The sequence below is a fragment of the Dromiciops gliroides genome, chromosome 2 (genome assembly GCF_019393635.1).
Source record: "Dromiciops gliroides isolate mDroGli1 chromosome 2, mDroGli1.pri, whole genome shotgun sequence".
In the NCBI taxonomy this organism is placed as follows: domain Eukaryota; kingdom Metazoa; phylum Chordata; class Mammalia; order Microbiotheria; family Microbiotheriidae; genus Dromiciops; species Dromiciops gliroides.
Genome location: NC_057862.1, coordinates 665,552,425 through 665,572,229, shown reverse-complemented (window position 1 = coordinate 665,572,229; position 19,805 = coordinate 665,552,425). Strand labels below are relative to the sequence as shown.

General features: G+C 47.5%; 1 protein-coding gene across 3 annotated transcripts in view; it reads left to right on the top strand.

Annotated features, from left to right (window-relative positions):
* Positions 1–587: 587 nt before the first annotated feature.
* The window catches only part of ATOH8 (atonal bHLH transcription factor 8), a 42,859-nt gene continuing 23,641 nt past the window's right edge, over positions 588–19,805 (top strand). For all 3 annotated transcript variants that reach the window (XM_043981311.1, XM_043981310.1, XM_043981312.1), the window contains exon 1: positions 588–1,500. In XM_043981311.1, the coding sequence (XP_043837246.1) occupies positions 736–1,500 (765 nt within the window). In that variant the 5' untranslated portion in view covers positions 588–735. The remainder of the gene's footprint in view (positions 1,501–19,805) is intronic.

Below are 19,805 nucleotides of genomic sequence, written 5' to 3'. Positions count from 1 at the left end.
CTCATCTGGACGGCTGGAGGCTGGAAAGTCTCCTGGCTGTGGGAGCAGTCTCCCCTAACAGGCGGCCTGCTGACTGATCTCACTAACAGGGCTTCTGTGTAAACTGAGGCTAAACAAACACAGATGGATCTCAGCGTGCATTCTCCAAAAATGCTGGCAATGCGGCAGCGACTTCAGATGACACCGTGAGCGCTCCAGGGAGAGACAGCCTCACATCGCTCCTGAGGAGCCCCGGCGGTGCAGCTGCTCCGGGGAGAGAGAGAGTGGGAGGGAGGGAGGCAGAGACTGAGAGACTGAGAGCGAGAGAGGGAGAGGGAAGGAGGGAGGGAGGGAGGGGGAGAGAGAGAGAGAGAGAGAGAGAGAGAGAGAGAGAGAGAGAGAGAGAGAGAGAGAGAGAGAGAGAGAGAGAGAGAGAGAGAGAGAGAGAGAGGAGAGCGCGCAAGAGACAGAGAGACTCGCAGAGAGGGACAGAAAGAAGAGACAGAGGAAAAAGAGAAAGTGAAGAAGGGAGGCGAAAAGTCAGGGGGAAAGAGAGCGGGAAAGAGGAGAAGGTAAGAGAGAGAGAGAGAGAGAGAGAGAGAGAGAGAGAGAGAGAGAGAGAGAGAGAGAGAGAGAGAGAGAGAGAGAGAGCCGTAGATCCGGGGGGACAGCGCGGGAGAGACGTCCCCCTATCCCCGCACGGGGTCCCGCTCCCCCCTCCTCCGGCCCTCACCTTGTCCCTGGCAGGAGCCTAACATGAAAAGCCTCCCGACCCTGGAGGGGGGGCCGTGGCCGAGCCTATGCATCAAGGAGGTGAGCTGCCCCAAAAGGCTCAAGAGGAAGACCCTGGAGGGGCCAAGGCGCGTGAACGGCTACAAAAGTTTCAGGGCGGACTTGAAAGTACCGGAGCCCGCGGCCAATGGACTAAGGGAGCGCACCGAGCGGCTGATCCCGGCCAAGGGAGCGGCGGTGGCGGCTGCTCCGCCCGAGGAGAGCCCGGAGCTGCTGTTGCTACCGGGGGACCGTAGTGGCCGAGGCTGCGGCGGGGGGGCCCGGGGCGGCGAGGTCTTGGACATGCGGAAACGCTGCTTCCCCCCGGGGCCTGGCCGAGGTCTGCCCCCATCGCCCCCGCCGCTGCCCCCGGGCCTGGCGGCTCCGGCCGGTAGCCGGGACGGGCGAGAGGCTCCGCAGACTTTCGGGGACCAGAGCGTGCGTTCCCGGATCGTGCTGTGCCCTCCGCCCCCTCGCCAGCCCGCGCCGCAACCCCCGCCGCCCCCAGCGCCCCAGCCGCAGCCCCAGCCGCAGCGTCCAGCGGGAAGTTCCTTCTCGTCCATTTCACACGTAATTTACAATAACAATCCCGAGTCTTCAGCGTCTTCGCCTCGGAAACGACTGGGCGAAACTGCCGGCGTCTCTTCGGAGATCAAAGCCATCCAGCAGACTAGGAGGCTGCTGGCGAACGCTCGGGAGAGGACCCGGGTGCATACCATCAGTGCCGCCTTCGAGGCGCTGAGGAAGCAGGTACGGCATGCTCGCTCACATCTTCGCGCACACGCTCAGCTCACCCCCTGCTTGGTAGCCGCATCCCCGCGGAGGCTGGGGGCTGGGGGCGGCGGGACTGGGGACCTTGCTCCTCTGCCCCTCACAGCCTCCAGCTCCCTTCTGGGGCATGAGTTTGGGAGGTGGGGATAGGGAGACGGCTAGTCCCGGGAGGAAACATGGTCCTTGAGAGAGTGTCACCACGAAGGTGAGGAGTGGATCGACCTGGGTTCCCATCCTGCCTCTCTGATGCTTACTGCTTGCGTGTCCTTAGAAAAATTATCTAACGACAGCTATCATTTACTTCGCGATTTTAGGTTCACAAAAACCGTTATCTCATTCGATTTCTCCGAGCCTCAGTTTCCCTCTTCTGCCAAATGCGAGGGTTGAACTCCATGGCCCCTGAGATACCGTCCCGTTCTAGCTAGATGCTAGGACTCAATGCTCTGCCTCCCGTAGCCACCACCCCCCCGCCCCAGCCCCCAAGCGCGCCCAGACTGCTTAGAGGCTTCTTGGAGTGGGGGAGGAGTGGTTTTTACTTACTATCTGTCCCCCCCCACCCCACTGGGGGGAAGCTACGCTTCCTCTCCCCCTAGAGTTCCCCACCATCTCGTAAACAGCCTGTCAGAGTTCCGACCCTTCCCTCCCACCATCCCTGGGCTTAGTCTTCCCTTGTGAAGAGGTGCCTGCTTATCTGCCTAGAGATGGGGATGGGGATGGGAAGAAAGAGGGCCGGGGATGAGAAGTGACCTTTGCCCCCGCAAGTTGGAGGAAGGGCTTGCAAGCTTTGATGGTGGTGGTGATGGTGATTTGCCTGGAGTTCCTGCCTCTTAGCTCCCTTCGGGGTTCTGATCAAGCAACAACTCCTACAGAAGTGCCTTCCTGAGTCCCCTTTACTTGCTACTGTTCCCCCACTCCCACATTATTCCGAATTTAATTTTTGATTGTACATAGACATGTTCTTCCTCCTTCCCCCAAACAGAATGTAAGTTTCTTGAGGACAGGGGCTTTGATTTTTGTCTCTGGCTCTCTAGCTCTTATTTCAGTCTCTGGGCACATAGTAGGTGCTTTATAAATCTGTGCTGCATGAATGAATGATGTGGATGTTGACGGTAATGGCAATGCCGATGAGTCATAACTCCTGGGGCTAAGGGCTGCCATTGTCTAGTGAATTGCTTTGCAGCTGGAGAGAAAGACAGATTCCCATGACTGGGCAGTTTGGTGCCTTCTGACTTTAGACCTCATATTTCACTTTCCTGGCAGCTGAAAATTCCTGTCTTCAAAAGGGCTCCCTTGGGTTGGAGGTGGAGGAGGTGGGGGAGGAGTAGAAGGAGTCTAGATCCTCTCTCGGGGTCTGAATGGACACAGACCCCTCAGCTCCAAGCTGGGGAGCGTGGACTGGTTGGTGTTGGAACTAGAGGGTTAGGAAGAAGCCGAGCAATGAGGAGCTAGGGCATCTGGAGAAGGAGGGAAAATGGCTCTTTACTTGCTTGAAAAGTACATGCTCTTGGGGGCAGCTAGGTGGTACAGTGATAAAGCACCAGCCCTGGAGTCAGGAGGACCTGAGTAACACTTAACACTAGCTGTGTGACCCCGGGAAAGTCACTTAACCCCCATTGCTGCCCCCCACACAAATTGTAGAAAAAAGTACATGCTCTTGTCTGCTTATGGAAATATTGCTGGATTAGAGTGAGTCTACTGGGGAAGGACTATTCAAAGCAATCCTCCTTCTCCTTCTCCTTCTCCACCCCCCCCCCCCATGGCAGGGCCAAGAAATCATCAAAGTCTCCAACTTCCTCTCTTCCCCCAGGCTCTCTGAAGGGACTCTCCTCTATCCAGAGACATCTTGGCTACCACTGGCTACATCTGGGCCACTTACTATCTTGAATGACAGTATTCTTTGGGATACTCAGGATTCAGGAAGAAGTCAGGGAAGAACCTACCAGAGACACCGTCCCCTGCCCTTTTCACACACCGCCAGGCAAGTAGGGTGAGCCCAGAGCAGTTTCCAGCTGAGGTGCAGGGGTTACTTGGGCTCTCTTCCATCCTTCACTAGTGAGTGGTTCCCTACTACCAACTTAATAGTGGCTCTGCCCTTGAGGCCATCATTACTATTATCATTAGTATTACTAATCCATGCTCTGACTCTAGGTGGCCCTGCTCCCAAATAGACAGCTACTTTGTCTATTTTAAACAGGCATTTCCTAACTACTCCCTTGCTGTGCATCAATAAGATCCCTGATAATTAGTTAGCTAGCATTTATATAGCACTTTAGGCTTTGCAAAGCGCCTTACAAATGTTACCTTGGCTGATCCCCACAACAACCCTGTGAGTTAAGTGCTCATCTCATTTTACAGATGAGAAAACTGAGGCAGACAGCAATTGATTGACTTTCCCAGGGTCACATGGCTAGCAAGTGTCTGAGGTAGGATTTGAACTCAGGTCTATCCTGTCTGTAGGTCCAACACTATCCACTGATCCACCTAGTGGCTAACGTTCCGCTGATACTCTTCCTCTTTTTCACACTTTGCTTTCTGCCCTGATGGGAGGGTAAAGCTGGGAGGGTGGGGTAAGAGGTACCTTCAAGGCATCATACTGTAGGAGAGCTAGGAAACCTGGGTTCTTTTTTCCCCCTCTGGTATTGAGTGGCTGCATGTTTTCAGTAAGCAAGCCTCTTCACCTCTCAGCCTCAGTTTTCCTGTCTGTGGAAGAAGGGACCTCTCAGCCCCCTTCCAGCTCAAGCCCCTGGGATCTCCTGGATCAATAAAGACTCCTTGAGTAGAAAGGTCCTGGGATGACTATATTTTGGAGCTAAATTATCATTTTAAGGGTAGGGGCAGTGGGGGGGGGTGTTAAAAAAACAAGACATGGGACCATATTTAGAAAATAACTTTTTCTTCCTGGGGAAGGTGAGCCAGGGTAAGATCACTGCTGAGCAGCTCCCCTGTGATGACTATGCCAGCCATCAGGCAGTGTTCTCTTTGGCACTGTTCTGCCGTGGGGCAGAATGGCCTTTCCGTCTGTGGCTCCGTGGAGAGGGGATCCTGCAGTCTGCTGCCAGGCTGATGGGAATGAACCCTCACGGGTTTGGACTATAGCCGGCACTTATATCGCTACTTTGTCTGCATGAAATCCTTTGCTTTGGAAACATTTTGTCTTATTTTTATTGATGCCTCTTATTTTTGACATCTCGTCCAATTCTGAATATATCCCGCCCCTACCCAGTGTGCCATCCTTTGGAACGACTTTAAAAATCAGGTCAGTGAAAATAGCCAACACATCATCTGGATTTGACTGCATATGTAGTGTTCCACACCCACAGCCCCTCCGCTTCTGAAAGGAAGCAAGAGGTGCATTTTTTGATATTGTATAAAATGCTTTTAACTCAATTCAACTAACACTTATACAAAACCTAGTATGTTCAATGCACTGAGATAGGTGCTAGGAATAAATAAAACAGGGTCCACTGCCCTCAGAGAGGAAGGAGATAGAGGAAACCTAGCTGATTTATATTTGAATTCTGCCTTTGACACATATTGATTGTGCAGCCCTGAGAAAGTAACAACTTCTTTGTGTGCCAGGCCAGTAGGGTCAAACTCAAATAGAAATGGAGGCTACTAAACCACCATACAGAAGGCTCCTTGTGTGCATATTGACTTAGAAAACCACATACTAACATTATCTATGTCCTACAATTTTATCATTTTACTTTGCTAAATATTTCCCCCTTCCATTTTAATTTGGGAGAGTTTACTGGCGGCTGTGCCACTGGCTAGCCACGTGTTAGACACCCCTATGCTAGGCACGGCTCTAAGACCAGGAGGTACAGAGCTGCATTGGGAAATGGGGTTCACTATCCCAATGAGATCTCAGGTCAAGTTCCTTTGCCTTCCCTTGACTAAGGCGCATACATGAATATAATACATGGCAGAATGGAACAAATGGGTAAGAGAGGGGGAGGGAATCAGGGACAGGCTTCCTAGATGAGGTGGAAGCTCAGTGGGGTCTCAAAGACAGAGTGGGATTTCAGCAGCTGGAGACATAGGGATGTATCCTAGATTAAGGGAATAGGCTTTATACAGCACCTACTATGTGCCCTTTGCAAGTATTATCTCCCTTGATCCTTGTAGCAACTCTCTCGTCATCCCCATTTAACGGTTGAAGGAACTGCGGCAAATAGGTTAAGTAACTTTCCCAGGGAAACACAGCTAGTAAGCGTCTGAGGCCCAGTTTGAACTCAGGTCTTCCTGACTCCAGGCCCAGTACTCTATCCATCATGCCTCTAGTTCCTTGTTCCAGGGAACAGCATGTGCAAAGACATGAAGGCGAGAAAAGGTGGTACGTGAGGGGTAGCAGTGAGAGGAGACAGAGACCAGCTCCACTTACCTGGAATGTAGACAGAAGAACCTGGGCTTCTTCTTCAGGAGGCAATAGGTTAAATTACACACACACATATATGTGTATTATCTATATATTATATAATCTCTATATATTATATATATATATGCATACATACATCCATGTGTGCATATGTACATATATTTATTAGCAGTGGAGTGATGCAATCAGATCTGTGTGCCAGAAACATGAACCTGACAGCTTCCCAAGTAAGATAGATAGGAAAGGGGAGAGACTAGAGTCTGTGGGGCTAGGGAGAGTTCTTGTCAAGGGGCTGTTGCCTGGGCTTGGCAAACCTTAAAGCTGTTTATACAAATGACAGTTATTATTATTAGTAATAATTTTATTAACTTCAATCCAACCAGCATTTATTAAGCACCTACTATATGCCAGGAACTATGCTAGCCACAGAGGACACAGTGACAAAAATTAAATAGTCCTTGCCCTTAAGAAGCTTCTATTCTATTCCATTATTATTGGAGGAATTAATATTATGTGAAATATATACACATATATATCATACATACACACATATATAATATCATATATTATAAACAGAAGGGATAGATAGGAAAGAGGTTTCAGAGGTAGAGTCCACAGAACATGGTGACTGATTTAAATCTTTTAAAAGCTCTTTCCATCCCATTTATTCCTTCCACTGTGTCTGTGAGGTCATTCAAAGCAAGGAGAATTAAGTCCATTTTACTGAATGGAAAAATTGAGCCTCAGGAAACAAAGCGGGTTGTTCAAGGTCGTGAGTTAATTCAGCAGTGGAGCTAGGTTTGGAACCCAGGTCTTTAGAATCCTGGCCCGTGCTCTTTCCACACCCCCAACATTAACAGCTTCATCAGGCTTCCTCCAGACCTAGGGGATGTACTAACAATCCATGTTTGGAAATGAAATTGGCAGGCTCAGGGTTTCTTTCTCTGCAAAGGAGCAGAGCACCTCTCATCCCCTTCCCACTCTATCCTCCCATCCACATTCAGGCTTTAGTAAAGGAAAAGTTCTATTTTTTCCAACCTGAAGGGGATCCCCAAGTCCTCCCAGCCAAGAGGAGGCGCGGTGGGAGCCAGAGCATCATACGATGTTACAGTTGGCCAGGTCTTTGGGATTGTCCACATTTTACAGATAAGGAAAGGGAGGTCAGTGATTTTCCTAGGCTAAGGTTAAACAGGAAGTGATGGAATTGGGATTACAATTTAGGTCTTCAGCCTACAAAGCCAGCACGCTTTCCAAAGCACCAGGCTACCCGTCAGATCTCTGTTTTAAAGATGAGGAAGGAGCCTGAATCCCAGAGAGAAGTGCCCCCAAAATGCACACCCATAGTCATACAGTGAGTGAATCAGTGGAAAAGCCAAGACTAATAATAATGAGGTGATGATGATAACTAATATTCTTACAGGACCTTAAGAGTTACAAATACAAAGGTTACAAAGATATATATATATATATATTATATATACACATGCACACACATACACACATGTACAGGCACACATACACACGTGAACACACACATGCACAATATACACATATCCATATATACACATATGCATACACACACATATATACCATCGCGTTGGAGATCACAACCATGAAGGAGGTAGCTGTATTCCTGTGTCCGTGTGGCAGAGAAGTTAGGGCACTGTAAAACCTGGGGTCACACAGCTAGGGAGTGTTGGAGGCAGAGTCTGACCCCACGTTTTCTTGACTCAGAGTCTTCAGGTACCCTGACTGCCAACCTCAGACTTTCTCCGTGATCCCAACCCTCTTCTACACATGCTTTGTGTTGGAGTCCAGTTGGGTTTGTGGTTCCTACCCAGATGACCTGAGGGACACACACACACACACACACACAGTGGCCAGCTCTAGTCTTTTCTTCCTTGTCATCATGTGGCCATCCCTTCATCACTAGGAGTTTTCCCTCCACTCTGAAGGCCTAGCAAGCCAAGGACACTAAGTGGCTGGAAAGAAATGCCCTTTGGACCCCTTGACCTGGGCTCTCCTTCTCTTTGGTCCCTCCCCTGCCCTGGATTAGGCTTCCAGGATACCCTGGCTTCTGGCGCTCATGGCTGGTGACGATGGTGGCCATTCCCCAGCCCCTGCACTTGGACTGATCACAAGATCAGAGAATTTAGAGCTAAAGGGAGCTTAGAAGGCCAACCCCCTCATTTTACAGATGAGGAAACTGAGGCCAAGAGAGGGGAAGTGACTAGTGGGGGTTCCAATTTGAGGCTAAGTTCAGATCCAGGGTTCTGTGACATCAACCAGCTTCCTTTCCTAGCCTGGCTTTCCTAAGTCTTTTGGTTCCCTTCTTCCTGTCTCAGCCACAGTTATCTGAGAACAGCTCCCCCTTCCACTCATGGGACCATGGCTTTAGGGCTGAATGGAACCTTGGAGGTCTTTGGACCCAAACTGTTCATTGTACAGATGTAGAAACTGAGGCCCAGGGACATTGTCTAACACATAGTGGGTACTTGATAAATGCTTGGGTTTTGTTTTGTTGTTTTTTTTTTTTGTGGGGCAATGGGGGTTAAGTGACTTGCCCAGGGTCACACAGCTAGTAAGTGTCTAGTGTTTGAGGTCAGATTTGAACTCAGGTCCTCCTGAATCCAGGGCCAGTGCTTTATCCACTGCACCACCTAGCTGTCCCCTCCCTCATATATTTCAAAGCTCTCACCCTTACATTTTTTTGGGGGGTGAGGCAATTGGGGTTAAGTGACTTGCCCAGGGTCACACAGCTAGTAAGTGTTAAGTGTCTGAGGACGGATTTGAACTCAGGTCCTCCTGAATCCAGGGCCGGTGCTCTATCTACTGCGCCACCTAGCTGTCCCTCACCCTTACATTTTGATCCTAATAAGAAGAGTTGTCCCAAAGTGGAATCAGCTGCTATGTAGAGGTAGGGCGTCCCCCCTGGCTGGATGATTATTGGCCTGAGATGTTGTAGGCAATTCTTGCTCCAGTCTGGGTTGGACTAGATACCATTGAAGGCCCTCTCCATCTCTGTGGTTCTGTGACGACCAACCACCCTTGCTCTGGTGTGTTTTCGTAGGGCAAGGATCATTTCTCAATTCACACCCATTTGTCACTAGCCCCCCTTAAAGATCCAAGGGATCTCCCGCCCTCCCCCCTCCCCAGGAGGGTGAGAAGTTGGATGTTAACTTGGAACCCATGGGTGACTTCTAGCCCCAAGCCCAAGACAACCTGAGTCTGGCTCTTTGTGCAGTCAAATTGAGAGATGAGAATAAGGAAAGTCTCTGAGCAACAGGGCCTCCATCCTTGAATGTGTCTTTAAACCAGGCTGTATGGCCTCTCCTATACCCTCATGGGGTGTGTGTGTGTGTGTGTGCGCGCGCGCGCGCGTGCACACAACCTTTTTTTGTATCCTGGACCCCGTTATCTAAGGAAGCCAATGGACCCCCTCTGAGAATAGTGTTTTTAATGCATGAAATACATAGGATTACAAAGGAAACTAGTGATATTGAAATATAGTTATCTTCAAAAGAAAGAAAACACCTCTGGGAACCCTGGTTATGAACTCCTGCCTTAGAGAATTGCTGAATCTCAGAATTGGAAAGAATCTCCAAGATCATCTTCTCCAATCCAATTTGGACTTGCAAAAGATCCCCCTTTAAGATATCCCAGGCAAGTGGTTGTTATGTCTTTGCTTGAAGTCATCCAATGACAGGAAACTCACTACCTTCCAAGTCAGCCCATTCTGCTAAATACTTTCCAACCTTATGTTAGCTTTATTTGTGTTCATGTCTTATCCTGTTCTCCAATAGGATTGGAGGGACAAGCCTCTTGAGGACAGGAGTTGCAATTCTTTTTACCTGTTTCTCGCTTGGGACCAACAGGGCTTTGTACAAAATAGCTGCTCAAACATGTTTATAGAATTAAATTACAAATTGTAATTTAAAAAGCCATGAGAGCTCTCTTCCTTTTTCCAAGTATCTCCTTGTCCAGAGCCCCTACTATTTTTTTTTCAGGGAAATGAGGGTTAAGTGACTTGCCTAAGGTCATACAGCTAGTAAGTGTCAAGTGTCTGAGGTTGGATTTGAACTCAGGTCCTCCTGAATCCAAGGACAGTGCTTTATCTACTGTGCCACTTAGCTTCCCCCCGGAGCCCCTACTATTAAGAAAATTATATTGCCTCAGAGTAGTACTATCAATTTATCATTATTGATCATTGCCATCATTAATGATAACTATTATTAATATTATTGTTAATCACAACTGTTAACTCTTAAAAATTAAAAATGATCATTAATAGAGATAAATGTAAACTTTTACATGGGTTCAAATCATCAACTTCTCAAGTATAATCACAAAGAGACAGATCTCAACCTTGGTTTGTCCTCAAAATGTCTAGGGGTTTTCCAGTAATAAGAGCCTCAAATGAGCCAACAGTGTGATGTGGCATTCACAGAAGCTAAGGTGATATTAGGCCAAATTAAGAAAGCTACAGTTTGCAGAGCTAGGGGGAGAATAGTACTGCTGTACTCTGCCCTAGAGAATTGTGTACAGTTCTGGGACATTGATAAGCTAGCTGGAGATAAGGAAAGGAGCGAAGCAGATTGAAGGGCCTTGGTACCATGTCATTTGAGGTTGGGTCGAAGGATCTGTGGATGGTTAGCCAGGAGAAGGGAAGATTGGGGGGTGGTCACCATGGTCCACATGTTCATTTAATTGAAAGGCTCTTATGCAGAAGAGGGGGTTAGATTTGTTGAGCTCCAGTAGACAAAGAACTCAGAGCAACAGGTGTGAGTTGAAGAAAGGCAGGTTTAAGTATAAATTTAGGGGGAAAGCCTTCCTAACAATTGTTTTTCAGTCATGTCCACCTCTCTGTGACCCCATTTGGGGTTCTCTTGACTAAGATACTGGAGTGGTTTGCCATTTTGTTCCCCAGCTCATTTTACACAGTAGAAAACTGAGGCAAACAGGGTTAAGTGACTTTTTCCTGGTTCACACAGCAAGGAAGTGTCTGAAGTCAAATTTGAACTCAGGAAGATGAGTCTTCCTGATTCTAAGCCCAGAGCTTTGTCCACTCCACCATCTAGTTACCTTCCTAACAGTTAGAGCCATTTGTAAGTGGAATGAGCCATAAGAGGGAGGGAGTTCCCTGTCCTTGGAGGTATTCAAGGCTTGGAGGTTGGATGACCACTTGTCAGGGGCAGAGGAGAACCTCTTTCTAGCACAAGTTGAATTAGGTGGTCTTTGAAGTCCATTCCAAGACCTGAGACAGTGAGATAGTGAGACAGAGAGACAGAGACAGAAAGACAGACAGACAGACAGACAGAGACAGAGACAGAGACAGAAAGAGACAGAGAGAGAGAGAGGAGAAAGAGGGGGTTTTTTACATGTACACATGAGCTCTCTCATTTCTAGCCTCTGTCCATGCAGACTCTACAGTGTCAAACCACCAGTGGGGCAGGGCAAAGGGTGGGGGTGGGGTGGGGAAGAGGGGGCAGATGGAAGAACAGCCGTGCACACTTACCAACCCAGCTGCCCAGCCAACAGCCTTCATGGTTGTCAGATTAAGACCATGTATGCCCAGCTGGACCCATTCCATGCATGTGTCTGCTTGGGCTACAGACCGTGCTGGGAAAGAGTGTGTTGGAGGGAAGGGGACCCAGAGGGAGGAGGGACAAGTTAAAGAACTGAGAAGTGATAAAGAAAGGAGGGGGCTCATGGGATGGGAGCCTTCTCTCCTTTCCCCTCCGTTGTCCTCTCTTCTCTTCTCCCTTCCCTCCTCTTCCCCTTCCCCTCAAACGTCCCCTTATTTCTCCCTTCCATCCCCCACCTATCATTCTGTTACCTGAGAAATATTTTTCAGTCCCAGTGATGCATGTAGCTGTTTGTTCTATCTCCCCCAATAACTTGTGAGGTACTTGGAGAGAACACTGGATTTGGAATCAACAACCTCAGTTCTAATCCTGTTTCTGCTACTTCCAGCCTGTGTGATCTTAGACAAGTCACTTTGCCTCTGCTCATCGTCTTCTTGGTTGGTTGATTGTAAAACATGAGGGTAGAACTTGGAGATGTTTATGTATCCTTCTGCCATAAGTCCTATGGCCTCCTCCCTGGAATGGCCTATATCTGTGGTTCCTTTGTAGCCCCTGGTGGAGTCTAGTCAGGCAGAGGTCATGTAGATTCTATCCCCACAGTTTTCTTCCTTGATCTTTTCCCTCTTCATGCAACTTTCTTCCAGGCTGCCCCGGAATCCTGACCAGCTATCTCACAAAGGGCCACCATTGGTTATAAAGGGGGATCAGAGAAAGAAATATGGATGAGCATCACCCAACCACATCCAACTTTCATACAGAGGTCAGGAGTGTCTGACTCTGCCCATCGGCCTCTTCTCCTTGCAACATTCTTCTCTCAGTTTTTGTGACCTTTCTCTCAAGGCTCCCATCCCATTTATATAACTTCTCTGAAGTGTCCTTTGCTGGTTTGTCATACATGTCATGATCACTAAATATGGCTGTCTCTCCACACTATGGCCCGGACCCTCTTCTTCCTCTCTACTCTCTTACTTGATGACCTCATCAGCTCCCATAGGTTCAGTGATCATCTCTGTGCAGCTGATTCCCATATCTATCTATCTATCTATCTATCTATCTATCTATCTATCTATCTATCTATCTATCTATCTATCATCTATCCATCCATCCACCCATCTATCTATCATCTATCCACCCACCCATCTATCTATCTATCTATCTATCTATCTATCTATCTATCTATCTATCTATCATCTATCCATCCATCCATCCACCTACCCATCCATCCTTCCATCCATCCATCCATCCATCTATCTATCTATCTATCTATCTATCTATCTATCTATCTATCTATCTATCTATCTATCTATCTATCTATCTATCTATCTATCTATCTATCTATCTATCTATCTATCTATCATCTATCTATCCAACCCTTTTCTCTCTACTGACCTCCAGCCTCCCATCTCCAACTGGATGTACCATAGGTATATCACACTTGATGTGTCCAAAACTGAACTGGTTTTCTTTCCCTCAAGCCCTCTCTTCTCCCCAATTTTCCTATTCTTTTTGAAGTCTCTCCCTTCCTCCCAGGTACCCAAGCTTGTAACCTCAGTTACATCTGGGAATCCTCACTTTCTCTCCCCCCTCATAGCAAATCTCTAGTCAAGTCTTGTTATTTCTGATTTCACAACATCTGTCACCCACATCCCCTTCTGTCCATTCACAGAGCCCCCCCCCCATCCCATCCCCCAGTTTAGCTACTCACCACCTGTTGCCTGGACAATTCAATAGCCTCTAATCAGTCTCCCTGCCTAAGCAGCCCTCCCCGCCCCCCACCTCACTCCATTCCATTCTTTACTCAGCTGACAAGGGATTCCCCTAACGCAAAGATGAGGCCATGCCCATTCCAACATGTGTCAGTAGCCCTAGTTCTTCCAGAATCAAATATAAAATCTCCTCTTCAACATTTAAAGTAATCATCACAATCTGGCACCTTCTCACTTTGTTCCCCTGTATACATACTGTAATTCACAGACCCTGTGCCTTTCCTCGAGCTGTGCCCCATGCCCGGGATGCTCTTCCTCCTCACCTCAGCCTCCTGGCTGCCTTCAGGACTCAGTTCAGATCCTATGTTCTTCAAGAGGCCTTTCCTCAGGCCTCCTCTGCCCCCTCCCCATTGCCGGTGCCTTCCCTCAGAGATTGGCTTTGATGTATCCCATGGGTCATGTGTCATGTGTTCGTGTTGTCTTCCCCATTAGACCCCGTGAGCTTCCTGAGGGCAGGATGGTGGTTCTGCCTTCTTTTTTATCCTCAGTGCTTAACACGATGTCTGGCACATGACAAATGCTTAATAATTGCTTGTTGGTTAAGTGTCCCTGGCCCACTGATCTCTCCACTAGAGAAGACTGATCTTAAAGCATGCACAGACACAGACATATAGACGCACAAATAGTAAGGAAACTTAGCAAGGTTTTAAATAGTTACCAAGCAGTTATTTTCCAAATGGGCAGAAAAGACCCACATGCAGCTCATCATGCAGGGAGAAGCCCCTGATCCCAGACCCCAGATCCCCACTAGGAGATAATCCTAGGCTCCTCAGCCTGCCAGACAGGCTCCTCTTTAGCCCACTCCTCAATTTAGGGATGGTCAAAGCCAGACCGTCAGAGTAGGAAGGGTCCTTGGAGATCTCATCTGAGATGAGAAAGTCTTACCTATGGGGAAACTGAGGCACCAACAGGCCAACTTGCCTAAAGATGTGCGATAGCCCCGAAGCCAGAGAGCCAAGAACCTTGTCCAGTTGTTTTCTAGTCCCAAACCTTCATTGCAAAGATGAGGAGACCAAGGTCAAGTCCCTTGCCCTGGGTTACACAGGCAGTCTGAAGAAGGATTGGGAGTTAAGCCAATTGTTTTGCCTTTAAACTCAGGCTACTTTTTTTTTTTGTGGGGCAGTGAGGGTTAAGTGACTTGCCCAGGGTCACACAGCTAGTCAAGTGTCTGAGGTCGGATTTGAACTCAGGTCCTCCTGAATTCAGGGCCGGTGCTTTATCCACTGCGCCACCTAGTTGCCCAAACCCAGGCTTCTTTTCACTCTGCCATGCTGTTCCATAGAACTTGAGGGCAAGGGCTGTTTATGTTGGTTTTTGTATAATGTGCATGATTAATAATGATGATGGTGACAGCATATTTCTGTAGGGCTTTGTGATTGGCAAAGCATTCGACAGATAGTATTTCATTTGACCTTCCTCAGAACCCTGAGAGGCAGGTTGTGTTATTATCTTCATTTTACAGATGAGGAAACTGAAGCTGAGAGAGGTGATATGACTTGGCCAGGGTCTCACAGTGTCTGAGGCAGGATTTGGAACCAGGTCTTCCTGACTCCAAGTCCAGTGCACTATCCATTGTGCCCCCAGCTCCTTCACAATAATGGAATCATGCTTGTCCAATCAATTGGCCCACTCCTGGGCCCTTCACTCCCCATTAAGGATGAGTTCCCCAAGCAGCTGGGTTTCCTTTACCCAGAATGCTGCTGGCCAGGCTCCGGCAGACAGTCTGTCCCTCCTGTTGAGGTCACTGCTTTTCCAGGAGGTATTTCTCGGTACTACAGCTGCTGGGTGGGGGAGGGACCAGCAAGGATTCAGAACTGGTCAGGCATCCAAAGGAATCTCCCTCATCCTCCCCCCCCAGAGCCTGAGAGACTGGATGCCTCTGGGGGTGGGGTGGAAGGATGGAGGGGGGAATAAAAGGGACCAGATATTTTTCAGATAGGAGCAATGCTCTTGTAAAGTCTGCTCTTCCACAGCCAGGCAGAAGCCGTGGGAGCAAACGGCAAGCCGGAGTTTCCTGATGTGGCCCATGGCGGGGCATTCCTAGCCCCCTCTCCACCTCGGGCAGTCAGCTGGCCCAGCCTGGGCCATCACCTGATGCACCAGACCCCCTTATTGCCCCCCACCATCACCACTGGGCACTAGCCAACCCAGACCCCCAGCCTCAGAGCATCTGACTTGTCTTGCCCCAGGGAACATTGCTGTCACGGAGCCAAGGGCTAATAAAAAAAGCTGCGTGTTTAAATGAACCTTCTGGAAATTCTTTGGGCCGAGCCTCCCAGAGAAAACAATGAAGCAGGGCCAGATCTCACGCTGACTGCCCTTGCTATCACCACCTTCCAGTCAGCCTTGGGGAGCTGTCCTCCTGCTTCTCTCCGTTCTCACCTCTTGTCTGTGCCTGTGTGGACACAGGGCTGGGCCCTGAGGAACCCAGAGGCTTTTCATCTACTCCCTGAGGCCTTTCTCTCCCGGAGGCCTGACCTGGCCTAGGGAACTTGGAGTGGGGCGGGGGAAACAGCAGGGGACTGAAGCACTGTGGCTACTCACCCCCAGCCCCAGGGCCTGATACCTTTCCTGTGCAGCAAGCCTTGTTTATTTGTCCGAGTTGATAAAGGAGTTTGGAGCAGGGAGGGAGGGGGGAAGCACTGTGTTCCCCTGGATGCTTGCTGGGAACAACCTCAACTCATTGTTCTGCCAACTTTTCTTGGATGGGCCTGGGTGGGAGGGGGTAGCGGGACCTTGGAATGTCCTGGAGTTGCCTTTTACTTCTGGTGGGGTCTCCTTCAAAGAGGTTGTGTGGTGTAAGGAGATAAGGTGTTGGCCCCAGAGGCAGGAAGACCTGCACTCCCTTCCCACCGGTGACATTTCCTGCCTGGGAGACCTGGCATGGGGGACCAAAGCTCACCTCTCTGAGCTTTGGCTCTTTCATCTCTACAATGGGGATGAGAATTATCCTAGCACCACCTTCTCAGAGGAGGCTTGTGAGGCTCAAATGCAATCAGCCTCCTAGAGCCTTCAAGGCCCTTCCTGTGCTTGATGTTAACTCAATTTAGGAATCGTAATCAATCACCTACCAAAGGGCAGCAAGCACTGTGGTAGGTTCTGGGGACTCAGAGATAAAAGTGCCAGTTGTCTCTGCCCTCAAGATGTTTCCATTCTACTGGAGGGAGATAGTGCATAAATAGTTATGAGCTTGAATTCCCATTCTACTGCTTACTAGTTAGTGAGACCTTGAGCAAGTCTTCTTCCTGAGGAAACAGTTTCACCTCCCCTGTAAAAGGAGCCAGTTGGACTAGGTAATCTATGAGGCCCCCTCCAACTCCAACTGCAAATTTATGATACTTTGAACTCTGGGAATCTCTAAGAGGCAGTGTGGTATAGTGGGAAAGCATGTTGAATTTGCACTTAGAAGACCAGCCAGCATTCAGATCCCACTGACTGTGTATGATCTTGGGCAATTCGCATAACATTTCTGGGCCTCAGTTTCCTTATCTGTAAAATGAAGGGTTAGACTTGATGGCATTTAAGGGTCCCCTCCAGCTCAAAAGTGATGATTCTATGGCTTATTTGAGGTAAAAAAAAAACCCAGCAAAACTATGTGTAGTTATGAAGTGTGTGTGTGTATGTACTTGGTAAGCTAGCTCTAAAGGCCAGTCCCAAAGGAGAATTTGCTCCAGTAATGTTTGGATTTCCTTTAGGAACCTCCTGTACCAAACTCTTTATATCAAAGAGTACTCTGAGCATGGGTGAAAGGGAACAGGCCCTGCTGACTTGGGCAGAGAAGAATTACTCAACTAGGAATGTCACAGGGACACTGGGGTTGACTCAGACACCATTTGGGTATTCTGAAAGACCCTTTCCTCATTTGCCAATCTCAGCCCTTCATTAGAATAGTCTGTCTTCCCAGCATTCTCCTTCCTAAATTATACTACAGGAATCTACAACTGTCTGGACACCTGTGACCTTGACAAGGGACCTCACATCTTTTTCATAGGTATTTTTTCTCTCTTATCATCTTCCCCTCCCCAACACATACACACTAGATGAGTATATTTAAAGTACAAACTAATATTCCCTGGAAGTTTTCTCTCAAATATTTGTAGGACACTTGTGAGTCAGTTGGGTGAGACTGAGGCATAATTGCAATGGGTATAAAATTTAACTTCTCTCTCCAGCCTTTTCAACCCTTTCACTCAAGGAAGCCTTAAATGGGGAAGTATTGGTAGGAGGAAAGGACAGGGAATAGGGAATGGGGACAGGGAGGGAGACAACAGAGTATTGAACTGTTTCATGGAATGCATTCTCCTAAGGTGAAATTCAGGACCAGTAAATGTCAAATCTTACCCTTGGGCTCAAAAAGTCATCTTCCCAAGTATAGTATGGGAGAAGCATGGTTAGACAGCAACTGTTCTGAAAAAGAGCTGGGGCCTCTAGTGGACTGAAAGCTCAAAAAGTCAGCAGGGTCATGTGGCCACCAAAAAAGCTAATATAATTTGGTGATGCATTAAAAGAGACCTAGATTCCAGGAACAAAAAAGTGGTAGACTGACATTGTACTTTGCCCTCATTTGGAGTATTATGTCCATTCCCTACAGAAGTGTTTAAAAAGGACATTGATTAGCTGGATAGTGTCCAGTGGGGAGCAACCCCGGAGCATCAGTTGAGGGAACCAGACATGTTTATCCTGGAGAAGATAAGCCCAGGAGAGGCATGATAACTGTCTTCAGGTATCTGAAAGGCTAACACGGAGGAAGGATTAGTCTATGTTTGGCCCCAAAGGGCAGAACCAGGAATAGTGGGAAAACTTGCAAAAAGACCAATTTGGACTTGATGTCAGGATGGAATTTCTACTGATTAGAGCCTTCTAAAGGTAGAATCTATTGACCTCAGAGGTGGGCATTTTTTTTTCTCCTTAAAGGACATCAAGCAAAAGCTGGGTGACTCCTTACTGGGTATGTGAGTGGGGATTCCTTTTGTCTATGGGTTGGACTAAAGGACCTTTGAGGTTCTTTCCAACTCTGGGATTCTGGGATTTGATGAGACCCCCAGTTCTGAAGTTCTTGGGAAGTTTGAACTGGGTGGGGTATTGAGCTTTTAATTCATATGTCAGTCAGTGGGTACGATGATAATAAATAGTATATGTTATCAGGGAAAACTCCCCATGTTAATATTGTTTGTAGTCACAGAGTAATTTAAAAAGTGGAAAACATAGGGAAAAAGCCCACTTTGGTCTTATTGTTCTCTGAGCCTCAGTTTCCTCATTTGTAAAATAAATGGTAGAGCACCAGCCCTGGATTCAGGAGGACCTGAGTTCAAATCCAGCCTCAGATACTTGACACTTACTAGCTGTGTAACCTTCAGCAAGTCACTTAACCCCAATTGCCTCACTTAATAGATAGATAGAGAGATAGAGAGATAGAGATAGAGATAGATATAGATATATAGATATATATAAATGGGTTAGTCTTCACAATCTCTAAACTCCCTTCCATCTCCAACACTTTCCATTCCTAAATCATGGGGATTGTGGTCATTTATGTGGCCTGCTTTTTTTTAATGCTGAATTACCATATAACAGTAACAATTATGGCTAATCCTTTTATGTGTCTGGTTGACTTTGTTGTAAATTCTATTTGATTACAGGAAACCCTCTTCATCCATTCATCCATCCATCCATCTATTCATTCAGCAAATATCTGAGCACTTACTCTTTTGTTGTTTTTCTTCTTTTTCAGTCATTTCAGTTGTAGTTAATTCTTTCTGAGTCCACTTGGGGTTTTCTTGGCAAAGATACTGGAGTGATTTGCCACTTCCTTCTGTAGCTCATCTTGCAGGTGATGAAACTGAGGCAAACAGGGTTAAGTGACTCATCCAGGGTTGCACAGCTAGTAACTATCTGAGGCTGGATTTGAATTCATGAAGAGGAGTCAGGAAGACCTGAGTTCAAATTTGGCCTTAGACACTAGCTGTATGACCCTGGGTAAGTCACTTCACTTCTGTTTGTCTCCATTTCCTCATATGTAAAATGGTAGTATCTACCTTCTGTGGTTTTTGTGAGGATCAAATGAGATAATATTTATAAAAAGCTCTTAGTACAGTGTCTGACACATAGTAAGTACTATATAAATGTTAACTATCATTGCCTAGAGCAGTGGTGGCAAACTCTAAAATTAAAGAGCAAGCTGACTAATTGATGTTCAGCTAGCATACTTCCACTCCCAGTAAACTGAGGGGTGGAGTTCAAATGCTACTCTATGGCACTCTCTAGTATAGCTTAATTAATGGGATTAATGGGAATAAAAAAATCCCCTGAAATGGCTGCATTATTCAGATTCATACTGCATATTTCCATTGGGCTGGAACCAGTGACCTTATTTTACATAATTATAAGTTTGAATGGTGTGAGGTTGAATACATTGAATCACTTCAGGGGATTCCTTATTCGAACTAATTGGGACCTAGCTGTATTACAAATGTCCCTTGTTAACTTGCCAGGATCTCTGTGGAGCTAGGCTAGACTCAGGCCAGTTCCTGTGCTCTGAGTCCTGGGTTAGTCCTT